General features: G+C 42.0%; 1 protein-coding gene across 3 annotated transcripts in view; it reads left to right on the top strand.

Annotated features, from left to right (window-relative positions):
• The first annotated feature begins 737 nt into the window (after positions 1 to 737).
• The window catches only part of pip4p1a (phosphatidylinositol-4,5-bisphosphate 4-phosphatase 1a), a 20,525-nt gene continuing 8,880 nt past the window's right edge, over positions 738 to 12,382 (top strand). For 2 of the 3 annotated variants that reach the window (XM_035633212.2, XM_035633211.2), the window contains exons 1-6: positions 738 to 1,089; positions 2,169 to 2,362; positions 5,718 to 5,824; positions 7,918 to 8,023; positions 10,164 to 10,216; positions 11,151 to 11,241. In XM_035633212.2, coding sequence (XP_035489105.1) covers positions 972 to 1,089; positions 2,169 to 2,362; positions 5,718 to 5,824; positions 7,918 to 8,023; positions 10,164 to 10,216; positions 11,151 to 11,241 — 669 coding nt within the window. In that variant the 5' untranslated portion in view covers positions 738 to 971. The remainder of the gene's footprint in view (positions 1,090 to 2,168; positions 2,363 to 5,717; positions 5,825 to 7,917; positions 8,024 to 10,163; positions 10,217 to 11,150; positions 11,242 to 12,382) is intronic. The other variant, XM_035633213.2, reaches the window with a different exon arrangement.

The following is a 12,382-nucleotide window of genomic DNA, read 5'->3' as shown; positions in this document are numbered from 1 at the left end:
AGCTTGCACTGAATATCAGCAAAGTCTGCACACAAATGTCCTGCAGACAAGAAATGTAAAAAAGTGAAAAGTGGCGGATTTATACAATGAGACAATGATCAAGACCTCAAAATCAACTTGATAAACTATAACCTGGAGCCTTGTGTGGTGGCGAACGAATGCTGGGTTACATGTCCCCCCCTCAAGACGCGTACGGGCCTCTTGCTGGTCATCTGATCATATTTCTCTTCTCACACACTCATCATGCATTGGTTCGTCAGTCTAGATCAGAGGTTGCGATGGGGGAAAATACATAGGATCAAGAAATTTCAGCTAAGCACTTCCTGCTCTGAACTTCATTGTAATCTGTGGTTGGCTCTTTAACACATATCAGTCCATGATTTGTGTTTCTTTGTTTCTTTCTTTTGTGTTTCTTTCTAATCTTTTTTTTTTTTTTGAAGATCCTGCAAACATTTACTTATATTTCCACTTCAAACATCTGCAAAATATGTAATGTGCCCAAACTTTTTTTTTTGCATTGCACTGTAAGTACAATACTGGAACAGCCTAGATACTTTCATTCCACCTTTGGACAAAGCATTAATATGTATAAACATAATTCCTGTGTAATTTGCAATTACACCTGTTAATATTAATGGGCTTCGCTGCCTGGAGCATCCCCGGGTGGGCGGTGACAGCCACGCCCCCCGACCGAGCACCGTCACCGCGGCGGCAGCGGCAGATGCGGCATAAGCGGCAGCGGCGGCGCCGGCGGTGGCGGCAGGGGCGGCAGAAGCGGCAGAAGCGGCGGCGGCAGCGGCAGCAGAAGCGGCAGAAGCAGAAGCGGCAGCGGCGGCAGCGGCGATCGGGTGATCATGTGACGCCTGCATTTCCGACACAACAATACAACACCGTGTCGGTCTGCACACACGCTCCCACTCTCTCTCGCTCTCTCTCCCCCCTCATCCCCCCCAACACCTTTCGCTCTCGGTATGGCGGACGGCGAGAGGTCCCCGTTGCTGTCCGATCTGGGAGATGGAGCCCTCGGCAGCGGTAACGGCGGGGTGTCTCCCGGCGCGGCGCCCTACGGCGTGCCCAACAAACCACAGAGTGAGTTTCCATGGAGCTCTCCTCTCCTCCTCTCCTCTCTCTGCCTGAAGTTAGCCTAGCTTCCACTGACTGGGCATTCTGGGTTGCCCCCTGCTAGCTCAGCTGTGACAGCGACCCACAGTCGCCCTGCTCGTGGTCGTGTACGTGCAGGGGAGTGATGTGAGCTGTCGGGGTATTTATTTGCAAGCACCTACTGATTAACAGTTATGCTGTTTTGCAATAATAATAATAATGATAATGTAGCAGAGGCTAATGGGAATTAGCGATATGCTAACTAGCTTGCTAACCTAGCAACCTAGCTTTTTTTTGTAGCTACAGCTTTGCCAGCTAGCTTTACTTAGCACCGGCAGCGCTTCAGGTTGGCAGCTCGGATATACTATTGCAAAATTATATTTAATATACTTGTCCTAACACGCGCATTTTAGCAGCTGAGCGATGCCCACACTGTGCCCATATAGCTAGGTGAGTGCAACGCTTAGCTTAGCTTAGCCTAGCTAGGTAGCATGAGAGAAAACACCTGATCTGATTGACAACAGAGAAAACCCATCAGGGAGGCTGTGCTGATGGGATGCTGCAAGATGCAGCTGCGACCAATGGCAGCTCGCGTAGGGAGGGGGGAGGGACTGTGTCTACAGACATTAATGGGGGGGGGGGGGGGGGGGGAGCATGAGATTTATGACAATTTTAATTATGTTTCTTGACCACAACCTGCTCTGGACACTGTCATCCACTCTGTCTGCCTGACAAGCCTTGTGCAGGGCAGAGAGCACTGTGTGTTGCACCAGTGTGACCGGTTTTAGTTTCTCCTCCTTTCTCTCTCCATCTCTCAGACAAACACACAGACTGTTGTTTGTGGAGACTTAACGCGGCTCAGCATTCCTGCAGTGTTTTTTTTCCTGCAAAGCTCCTTTCGGTCGAGCACGAGGCGAAATCTCATTACCTTGTTAATCGTAAACGTATGAAGTTACCCGTCACGGGAATCCAGGCGACTCTTGTGACTGTTTTCCCCCCCCCCCCTCAACAATCCTTCATTTGTCACTGTTTTTTATTATTCATCATCGTTCTTTTCCTCCCTTCAGGCTTCCCTCCGTTCCCCAGCCCAACTCAGCCCTCGGTGCTCCTCGGGGAGGATCCTCCGCCCTACTCCCCGCTCACCTCCCCGGAGAGTGGCAGCGCCCCTGTCATCAACTGCCGGGTTTGTCAGAGCCTGATCTCTGTGGAGGGCAAGATCCACCAACACGTGGTGAAGTGTGGGGTCTGCAATGAAGCCACGGTATGTGTGTGAAGGGATACGTACGCTCAACACACTTAAAAAATACTTCCGCTAAAAGGTTGCTTCACGCAGATGGCAAAAAACGTTTCCTTACAGGTCTCGAGTGGCGTCTAGCCTCACAGGGAATGTTTTGTTTTTGGTAGTAATCTCCGAGATTTCTACGGTCATCCTGTTCCAAATGATGTAACACATGGCACCCAAAGCAATGGAGAATGACATTTAAAAAAAATAATAATCATCAGAATCAGTATCAACATTACTTTGGGTAATCCAGAGTTTACAGTGAGGTCACTAATGGACCCTATAATCCCCTATGAAAAAATATTCTTTGGTAGAATGTTGTGTAATTTTTGTGAACAAAACCTTACATATATATATACTGTGTAAACTAGTGTTTTACCATCCGGAAAACTTATATAAATTTGATTATTAAGATTGGCAGTCCAAGTTGGATATCAACTGGTTCATTAAACAACTACCTAACTATTGACAAATTAGTGCTACTTTATTTATTCTGATTGTAGTGTAGACAAATCAAAGGAAATAGGATATGAATATTCAACATTGTGTCGATCAACTAGACACAATACAAAATAGAAGCACATGCTGATTTATTAATGCCGGAATCAATTGGATTTTGATTTACCCATTTTGGTAATGGTTCACACATGACAGCTCACATAACTGAGTGCTGTTTTTTAAAAACAGGTTCATGTGACACTTGGACACAGTTTGCTCCTAATGAATGAGGATTAAATTGTGAAGGGCTTAAATGAAACACCAGAAGACGAGGCAACAACAAATATCAACAGGTTTTATTCAAAATCGAATGTTGAGAAATACACACACAAACGATACCAAAACCACTAGACAGAGCCTAATAGTCACATTATGTGTATGATGCATTTACACAGTTAAGTCATTTTATTATTTTTTCATGTACTAGCTCTTTACAAAAAAGGACTGTTCTGTTACTGGACTTTTACTCACCAATTTTTTAAAAGACGCAGGTCAAGGTAAATTTAATCTGCAAGTTTTGACTGCAGAAAAAAGGACGTGTTAACGATCGGCACAATTTGACAGTTGTTCAGATGATAATAACATAGCATGTCATTTTCAACAACCTTTGCTGCCAGATTCACAAGCTGCGGGAGCGAGTGCGCATCACTGGCTTTGCAAATTGGCGTGCAGATGGAAGTAGAAATATGAAATGTCCAGATGTACCAAATGGCAATATGAGCAATTTGCAGATTGACTCAACATATCGCAGATGCACAGAAATATGTTCGGGGTGTCGTGTGCAGATATGGACTGTTGGCCACAGGCTCATAAAACCTACAGCTGAGGTCGCATTTGCCCGCAAATGAGGCAAGAGTGCAGACGTGCACACTGAAGAAACCAGTAATGTAATAATTTCTAGATAATGTCATAACTACCAATAATGTAATTAAAATCTCCACTTAACTCCATAAAAAATGTAATAAAACCTCATAATGTTATCACTTCCCAATAATGTAATAGAATATGTTGAACAACAACATAATTATCTCTGTACCATTAATGTCATAAATGATTACATCAACAGGAGGTTATTACATTATCAGGTTATCCATTTTTTTTCTTTTTTCCTAATTCTGTATTGTCTATTATTATTACTAAATTCTAAAAATTATTAATTTCTGAGAAATTTCAATTTCTATCTAAACTTCTATGAATAATGATAATATTTTGTATTTATTTGAGGTATTGTTACTAACGTAATTCATTCAAAATGAGATTAAACACAACAAACAGAGTCAAAGATGGAGATGATTGACATTTGCCTGATATTATTAATTTGTCATTGTTAATTTTCAAACTTTCTATATTGTGATATCAATATAGATACCACAATAATCACATAGTGAAAATGTGCTATCATGCATCAGCCCTACTTGTATTATTAGTTGTCACTCCCACGTTCATCTCCCGCCTTAAACTCCACTCCCACAGCAGTTGTACAGTATGTGAAAAAATTTTAATGGCGCACAAATCACACAGATCTTAATCTGATGGTTAGTGGGAGTTTACCAATGCGGTGGAGAGAACCGTCGGCAGCCCAGAGGAAGGTGCGACGTGATTTTGTGTTGTGGTTAAACACAGATTAAAGTTCTCGCCGAGAACAATGGCCTCGAACAACGGCCCTTTTCACAAAAAACATTCTGGCCTGGAGTTATGTGACCTAATGAGGTGACACAAACACGGCTGCCCTAACAGTTCCTAAACGCATATCGCTTGTACTAATTTGTAAAGAACTTAAATCGTATAATTAGACATAAGGCAGACCAGCTGTTTTGTCCCATTATGAGTTAGCGATTATATGTGAATCTTGAATACAAATTCTAAAAAGCTACAGCAATCTTTCGATATGCGAGTCTCTGGGTCGGTTCTTCATCAAATGCATGTTTATGGTCTAAACATTTGTGTACTATTATTATTATTATTATTATTATTATTATTATTATTATTAAGGTTAGAAGCAGTGCTAAACAAACCCGTGGCTTTGCAGAAGTCCTCAAACAAGCATTTACCATAAACTTCTTTTGGGTCAGATTACTTGTAATCAGTGTAAATGTAATCAGTTACTGAATACAAATTAGATGGCAATTATTGTAATCCATTACCTCTAAAAACAATAAAATAATGCAATCTAATCTGAATACTTTTGGATTACTTCAATATCTGAATATATTGCACCTTATACTCAAAAAAAAATGGACGCAACCACAACATTTTGAGTTCCACAAATTTACTTTTTTAAATCTCTTTAAAGATCCAAAACTTTTTCAATGCAAATAAAATGCATTTAGCATATTCAGCAACCACAAATCCCCCCAAAAATGAAATTGTGATTTTAAAATTGTTATATTATAAAGACATGAAATGTAAACAAGTAATCAAATGTTCCGATAATCCAATGAGACTTTAAAAAAACAGAAGTAATCTGGTTCGATTATAGTTACTTATTTTTTGTAATCTGATTACGTAATTCAGATTACATGTAATCCGTTGCTACCCAACCCTGGTTGTTACAGTGCTTGACGCATCCCTCAGATAAAACGTTACCTCATCTATTACCATCAAGACCTGTGTGATTACGTCGTCCAGGTCTTGTGGAGTAACAAGCGGGAACTTGAGTATCTTTGTGCTCCGTCCCTCGGTTCCTTTCCCTTTCTCTCAGAAAACTTTCTCCCTCACGTCGTATCGGTTAATTCTCGTCTATCAAGACTAATTGCGCCCCCCATACTTCTTATTCGTGGCTTCCTGCCGTCTTCTTACCTCCGCCTCCTGCGCGTATCTCTGACTCCCTCTGCAGCCCATTAAGAACGCCCCAGCAGGGAAGAAGTATGTTCGCTGCCCCTGCAACTGTCTGCTCATCTGCAAAGTCACCTCCCAGAGGATCGCCTGTCCCCGGCCATATTGGTGAGAAACTCTTGACGTGTGTGTGTGTGTGTGTGTGTGTGTGTGTGTGTGTGTGTGTGTGTGTGTGTGTGTGTGTGTGTGTGTGTGTGTGTGTGTGTGTGTGTGTGTGTGTGTGTGTGTGTGTGTGTGTGTGTGTGTGTGTGTGTGTGTGTGTGTGTGTGTGTGTGTGTGTGTGTGTGTGTGTGTGTGTGTGTGTGTGTGTGTGTGTGTGTGTGTGTGTGTGTGTGTGTGTGTGTGTGTGTGTGTGTGTGTGTGTGTGTTTCTTTCCATCGGCAATTTTTTATTCCGGGGATGAGGATTGTGAAGATTTAATTTCCACACTTTGCTCCTCGCAGCTACAACAAAAACAAAAACACAAGATTAATTCAGTACATATCTGCTTTTAATTATAAAGTAGCTACCAACCATATGCACACTTAACTAATTCATTCATATTATAGTATCAGAGGGCAGAATGAGCACAGAAGCCGCCACCCTTGTACGGCTGAAAGTAAAAAAAGTTCCAAAGTTCTTCTAAATGTCACTTGTGTGGCATGAAGAAAACATTACAGCGTTGCTGACAGATGAAATACAGTTTGTGAAAGAAAGATTTCTGTTGCCATCTGTCAGGAAACTTGCTAAACAAAAAGAAAGGCGACAGAACACTTCTTTTACAGGTCAAAGAGATGCCAATGTGTTGGGATTTTTTTATCATCAGAAACACAAGGCGGATGTCACCGGAAAAAAATGCTCCGCTTTGGCAGCTCATCTGAACATCGCGCTGCTGCAGCCGAGTGTAATTGCTCAGAAAGATAAGATTCCGTGTTTATGCCCGGGGCAATAAAATGAGCAGGAGCGACGTTTTTAGCCAACCATCCATCCATCCATTCCATTCCTTTCTTTCTTTCTTTACTGCTGCTATGTAAATATGTATCATTTTAAACCGTACATCCCCCAAATCCATAAATATCTGAAATCCCGGATTCACCTGTCAGCTTCAGTTCAGATCACAAGGTGAAGCTCAGGTCTAATTAGGGTCTGCATATAATTTGGGAAGCAAATTTTTTTCATGAGATGTCCAAACATTTACTCTTAAAGCAGGAAATTCTTTGACATAATTGCACATTTTATGCCTTTGAAAACATCTTGTTTCCATCACTTATTTCTGTTTTAACTCAATTTAAAATGACAGTATCTAAACTGTGAAGTTTATATTGGAGCCCGACCGATATATCAGCCGATTACATTTGTCGATATCAGCCTTTCACAGACACGTCGGTATCGGCCAATATGTTTAGAGCCCGACCGATATAATCGGCCGACAGATGTGAGCCTGTGTAATGTCTTTTCAATTTATAGTAAATTATGGTAAAGTTTATGGTTAAAATATCAGGTCTCAATTACATTTCTATGTTATAAAGGTTTGATAACGACATCTTAAAATCATTGACAGATTTAAATAACTATAAATGTATATATATGTATATATATATACATATATATATACATACATTCATTTCGACCGATGTATCGGGAATCGTCTGCTCCCTAATATCGATATCGGCATCGCCCCTCAAAAATCCATATCGTTTGGGCTCTGTCTTTTTTTTAAAATGGGAAGAGATGCAGAAATGTGTTGGCGCCGAACACAACAAACAAACTTGTATTTTTATAATGAAGTACTTGGATTCTGCACGTTTCTGACGCAGTTTGGTTTCATCGCGGCCGACCACAGGTTGTCCGTTTTGTTAAAGTAAAATCCCCGAAAGGCTCCAGTACATTTTTCCCTCAAAGGCCACTTGTCCCGCAATCAATGGCTCCAGAGAATTTTGCTCAAGTGTCCCTGTTTTGCATTAGGTCCAGACATGCTGACTCAACCAGACACGTCCAAGTGCCGCTTGCCTGATCATTGATGCTGAGCCGGTGTGGTTGGTTGTGGGAAAAAAAGCAACGTTAGTGGTAATGATGATGAGGATCGGCTGTCGTCGCCACACTTTCCACACCAGCAGAGTGAGGCGGCGGCTCACAGCACCGGCCTACAGCGAATGTTTGCTCAGACGCTGAATGATTAAATCTTAAGTCATTCAGTGTGTTGGCGTCTGTTTTTTTCACAGTAAGAGGATAATTAATCTGGGCCCAGTTCATCCCGGTCCGGCCAGTCCCGACCCCCAGCCCGCCGGGGCCCGCGTCTCCTGTGGACACTGCAGCAACACCTTCCTGGTACAACACACACACTCTCAGTTTCTTTCAAAACAAACAATATATTGGTTTTAAAAGCAAATATCACTACAATGGAAAAAGTCACTACAGCTACCGTTCTTCTTTTGCTTTTCCACCGCCTTTTATCACTAATAACACTGTCAGAGGAAGGGGGAAAACTCCGGAGCAGAAGGTGACAATAATGCGCCTTTTTTTAACGCTGGTTGCCAACCACCGTTAAAACGAAGAAGAAGAAGAAGAGTGTACAACCAATCACTTTGCGATCTCTTTACTGGTTGTGGTCCAAGAACACGGCCTCCACCATAGCTTTTCTGTTTTCTCACCGTGACTCACGATGTCACGGACGTATCAGCCGGACTATGAAATACTGAAGAGGAAACTGAGCATAAGTTTAAAAAAAAAGAAGAAATCCTCTCTCTAATTATTAACTACAGCTTATGTATTATTGGTTTTATTGGGGAAAAAGAATTATGCATTACCCTTATCCACCTCGAGGGCAATCGGTCGGAAAATGCAGCATCAGTAAAACCCCCAGTCTGAGTCTTTGGCACTGGTCCCCACCTCCTCTCTGAGTCACATTAGCCCGTGAAAAGGACACAACCAATAAAACCACAGCCGTGGAGCCGTAAAATCCAATAAAATTGTTTTTGAAGAGGTGATGAATTGCTGTGCAAAACCAGCTGAATAATAAAAAACCTGCTTTGGCATTTTGCCGTGTAGCCTCCTGTCGTCTGCAGATTAAACGTCTCGTGACCGTTTCAGTCACAGGCCTGTTTGTGAAGTCGCACAAACCAGAGAAGGTGAATTACACCGAAAAGAGCCCAAACATCCTCGCGCTAGTAAATAAAACGTTGAGTAAATCGGCGTAGTAGATCGATAATCCCATAAACTCTCCGCTGATGTATCCTCGGCCGTTCTGTGCTTAAAGAGGGGAGGGAGTAAAAATGGTCAACTTACTCCTCTGTAACAGCGTCTGGGGACAGATGAAGATAGTTTGGATGTATGGTGAAAGGAGAGGAGGCCGGAGAGAGAAAGGGAAGAGCAGGGGTGTGAAGGGATGTGAGATGGATGATAGAGGGTGTTTAGCATTCAGCCGGACCGCTCCCCGCCTGTTTAAAGACACGACCGCCGAATGAAAATACAAATCTGTGCCCTGGGTGGCGTCGCGCCGAGCCCCTTCTGTCTCAGATCTAGTGATTGTGTCGTCCGTGCTTCCCATTACAAGCGCTTCCATCAGAGTAAGAAGAATGTACGCCGGCGTGCGCAGTGTGTTCTCCTCTCATAAACACTCCTCGCTGCTTGGGAGGGAACAAATGTCTAACGCCCTGAGAGAAAGCGATTTTTCTTTATCATTTTTTGTTGTTGTTGTTGTGTGGCGTGCAGCACCTGTTGGCAAGAACTGGGAGAGTTGTATTCGATTCTCTGAGCGTGTGGCGTCAATCTTAACTGAGACTGCGGGCGCATTTGAATAAAGGCAAAGGAAATTATCCCCGGACTTGTGTGTTGCCCCGCGACACGACGTGTGACAGTGCGTGCAAGTTGAAGTACGACGGCCATCACCACATAATTAATCGCCAACTATTCTGATAATCGAATTAATCGGTTCAAGTAGTTTTTATTGGGGAAAAAAGGCAAAATTCTCTGATTCAGCTTCTTAAATGTGAATATTTTCTGGTTTCTTCGCTCCTCTGACAGTTAACTGAATACCTTTGGTGTGTGGACAAAACCAAACATCATCTTGGGGGTTTTGGGAAACACGATCGATATTTTTCACCATTTTAGGATTTTTTTATTGACCAAACAACTAATTGATTAATCAAGAAAATAATCGACAGATTAATCGATAATGAAAACAATCGTTAGTTGACAGTTTGATCATCTATTGATCATTTAAGTCATTTATCAAGCAAAAATCCCAATTATTAACTTCAGAAATGTGAGGATTATTGTTTTTTTTTAATCACCGTTTATTTAGTTCCAATTGGAATACCTTTGTGTTAAACCAATGGTATTGACATTTACGGTGAATGTAATATTCTGGTAGTTTTGTCATCACTTGTTGATGACGACTGGGTTTTTTTTGTTTTTTTGTGTGGATGAGATTGAATCCGGGATCTTTTTTCTCTTTTCCTAATTCCAGTGGACAGAGTTCACAGACCGGACGCTGGCCAGGTGCCCACACTGCAGGAAAGTGTAAGTAGCCGTAAGAAAAAAAATTCATCCATTACGCCACGTCGTGCTCACTATACTTTAACAGATTGGATTTTTGTCTTGTATGTCATTTATCTGAAGCTTTTTCATAAAAATAAAACAACAACCTGACAGAGTGAGGAGGTGGCGTCTTCAGGAACTCTTCAGGACGCGCATTGTCAAACCTCACATTTTTATCCCGCCGCCAGCCTCAGTGTGTTTTGAACACGCGTCTCATAACATCATGAGGTTTCTGATCTGCTGGATTTCTGGGCCTCCGGAATCATTCGCCTTTGAACTTTTCCACTAATCACATTCCTAAATCAGTCGCTCCGTAAGCTTCTTGACATCAAGAGCAACGTTTACGGGACTTGAACGCAGATCTTTATGAACAGCTTTCGTCAGGAAATAGCACAGAAGCATGGACTGAAGCTGGCCGGGGGCCTCTTGAAGTTGAATTTAATCATCCTTAATGTGTTATTTCAGCCCTGCACTTCCAGGCTGCAATCATAAATATACATTCCCGTTATATACCATCTAAAATGATTCATCACAAAGTAACTTTTGTGCTTTAAGGAACACGTGTAAAGCGCTCTAGAGCCGTCAGAGGCAATTTAGGGTTAAGTGTCTTGCCCAAGGACTGGTGGAAAGCAGGGATCGAACCGCTGACCTTCAGGGTTCGGTGGAAGACCGTCTCTACCTCCTGAGCCACAGCTGCCCGTCATTAATAATACAAGTAATGGCTGAAATTCCATTTAGCTGCTAGAGTTCCAGGGTCCTAGTATTATGAATGTTGGCTGCAATAACAACGTCTGTGGTTTTCATATGTCGATAAAATTTTTTGTTTTTATGATATGACCCTGTTTTTGAGGGTCATATCATTGTGTTGCAACAATAAAGTTGACGTCTGCGTTTCTCTGTGCTCTCGCACCCGCAGCTCCTCCATTGGTCAGAGGTACCCCAGGAGGCGGAGCTTGTGGTGTTTTCTACTCTGCTTGCTATTTAGCATTTCCACCGCCGGGCTGATGGTGAGTCGACGCCGCCACTCTGACATCCGATAGATTATCTCAAGAGATTTTCAATGACTTATTTCTTGTACATCACATTTCATTTTGGAAAGGTCCATCGCAATTGTATATATATATGTAAATACATACATACCTAGATATACACACGCATGCATAAACATAGACATAAACATATATATACACATTCTCACACAACTTTATATATCCCAAGAAATAAAGAGATTATCAATAACTGAGCAAATCTGACAGAAGAAATTTCAAAACTCTTATCTCATCTGTTATGAATCTGTTCCTTCCACACGTGTTGCTCCTATTCAAATGGTTAGAACACAAAAATACAGTAGGTCCGTTTTTTAGCAGTCAAGTGGGAGTGAATGAGGAGTGAAGTCAAAATGAAAACATGGACACAGAGAATAAACGCGGGCAGTTGATACATTCTGCTGTGCGAACAGCAGAGGGAGCACGATGAGCACCAAATGATAAAACCACCAGAGGTGTACCTGCCTGCCAGCATGAGGAACAGTGAGCTTTATTGTGCAGACAGTAAATATGCCGCGCTGACTGCATTGTGCACGGGTTTCAATTACAAGGAGGTTGAGAGCAGCAGGTGTTTTTCACAGTTAAATCCTGCACAGATTTGCACGGCGACCAAGACGAGCAGCAGGGGAAACTTAACTTCCACTCAGTGATTTTAAATGAAGGTAGATACAAACTGAGACAATCACAATTTTACAAAAATGAATAAAATTGGAGTAGATGTACTGGAAAGAAAGAGAATGACTCACATGTTCTTAGTTGCCACCAAAACATTCTGGCAACTGATTTACATTATGAAAATAATTAACAGAGAGCTTGAACCAAAATCTGTTATTGTATTTTTAACAAATGACAACGCAGGCCAGTTGCTCCCGGTTCACCCTTGTTGATATTTTATTCCTAAATTGCACAGAATATTGTCACAATATAATACAGCTATGAACAAAAAATAACAAAAGGAACTGGTGACCACCTGCTCCTGCTCTTTTTTTTTTTTGTTGAAAAGTTGAAAAGAAAAAAGAAGTATGAAATGGAAAGAATGACCTATAGAATCAGAAAAAAACAGAGGGAGAGAGACGGGATTCACGGGACGCTGCGGTAAACG

This window comes from Scophthalmus maximus, chromosome 5 (genome assembly GCF_022379125.1).
Source record: "Scophthalmus maximus strain ysfricsl-2021 chromosome 5, ASM2237912v1, whole genome shotgun sequence".
Classification (NCBI taxonomy): domain Eukaryota; kingdom Metazoa; phylum Chordata; class Actinopteri; order Pleuronectiformes; family Scophthalmidae; genus Scophthalmus; species Scophthalmus maximus.
Note: the sequence above shows the minus strand (reverse complement) of the source record. Positions and strands in the feature narration are given on the sequence as shown.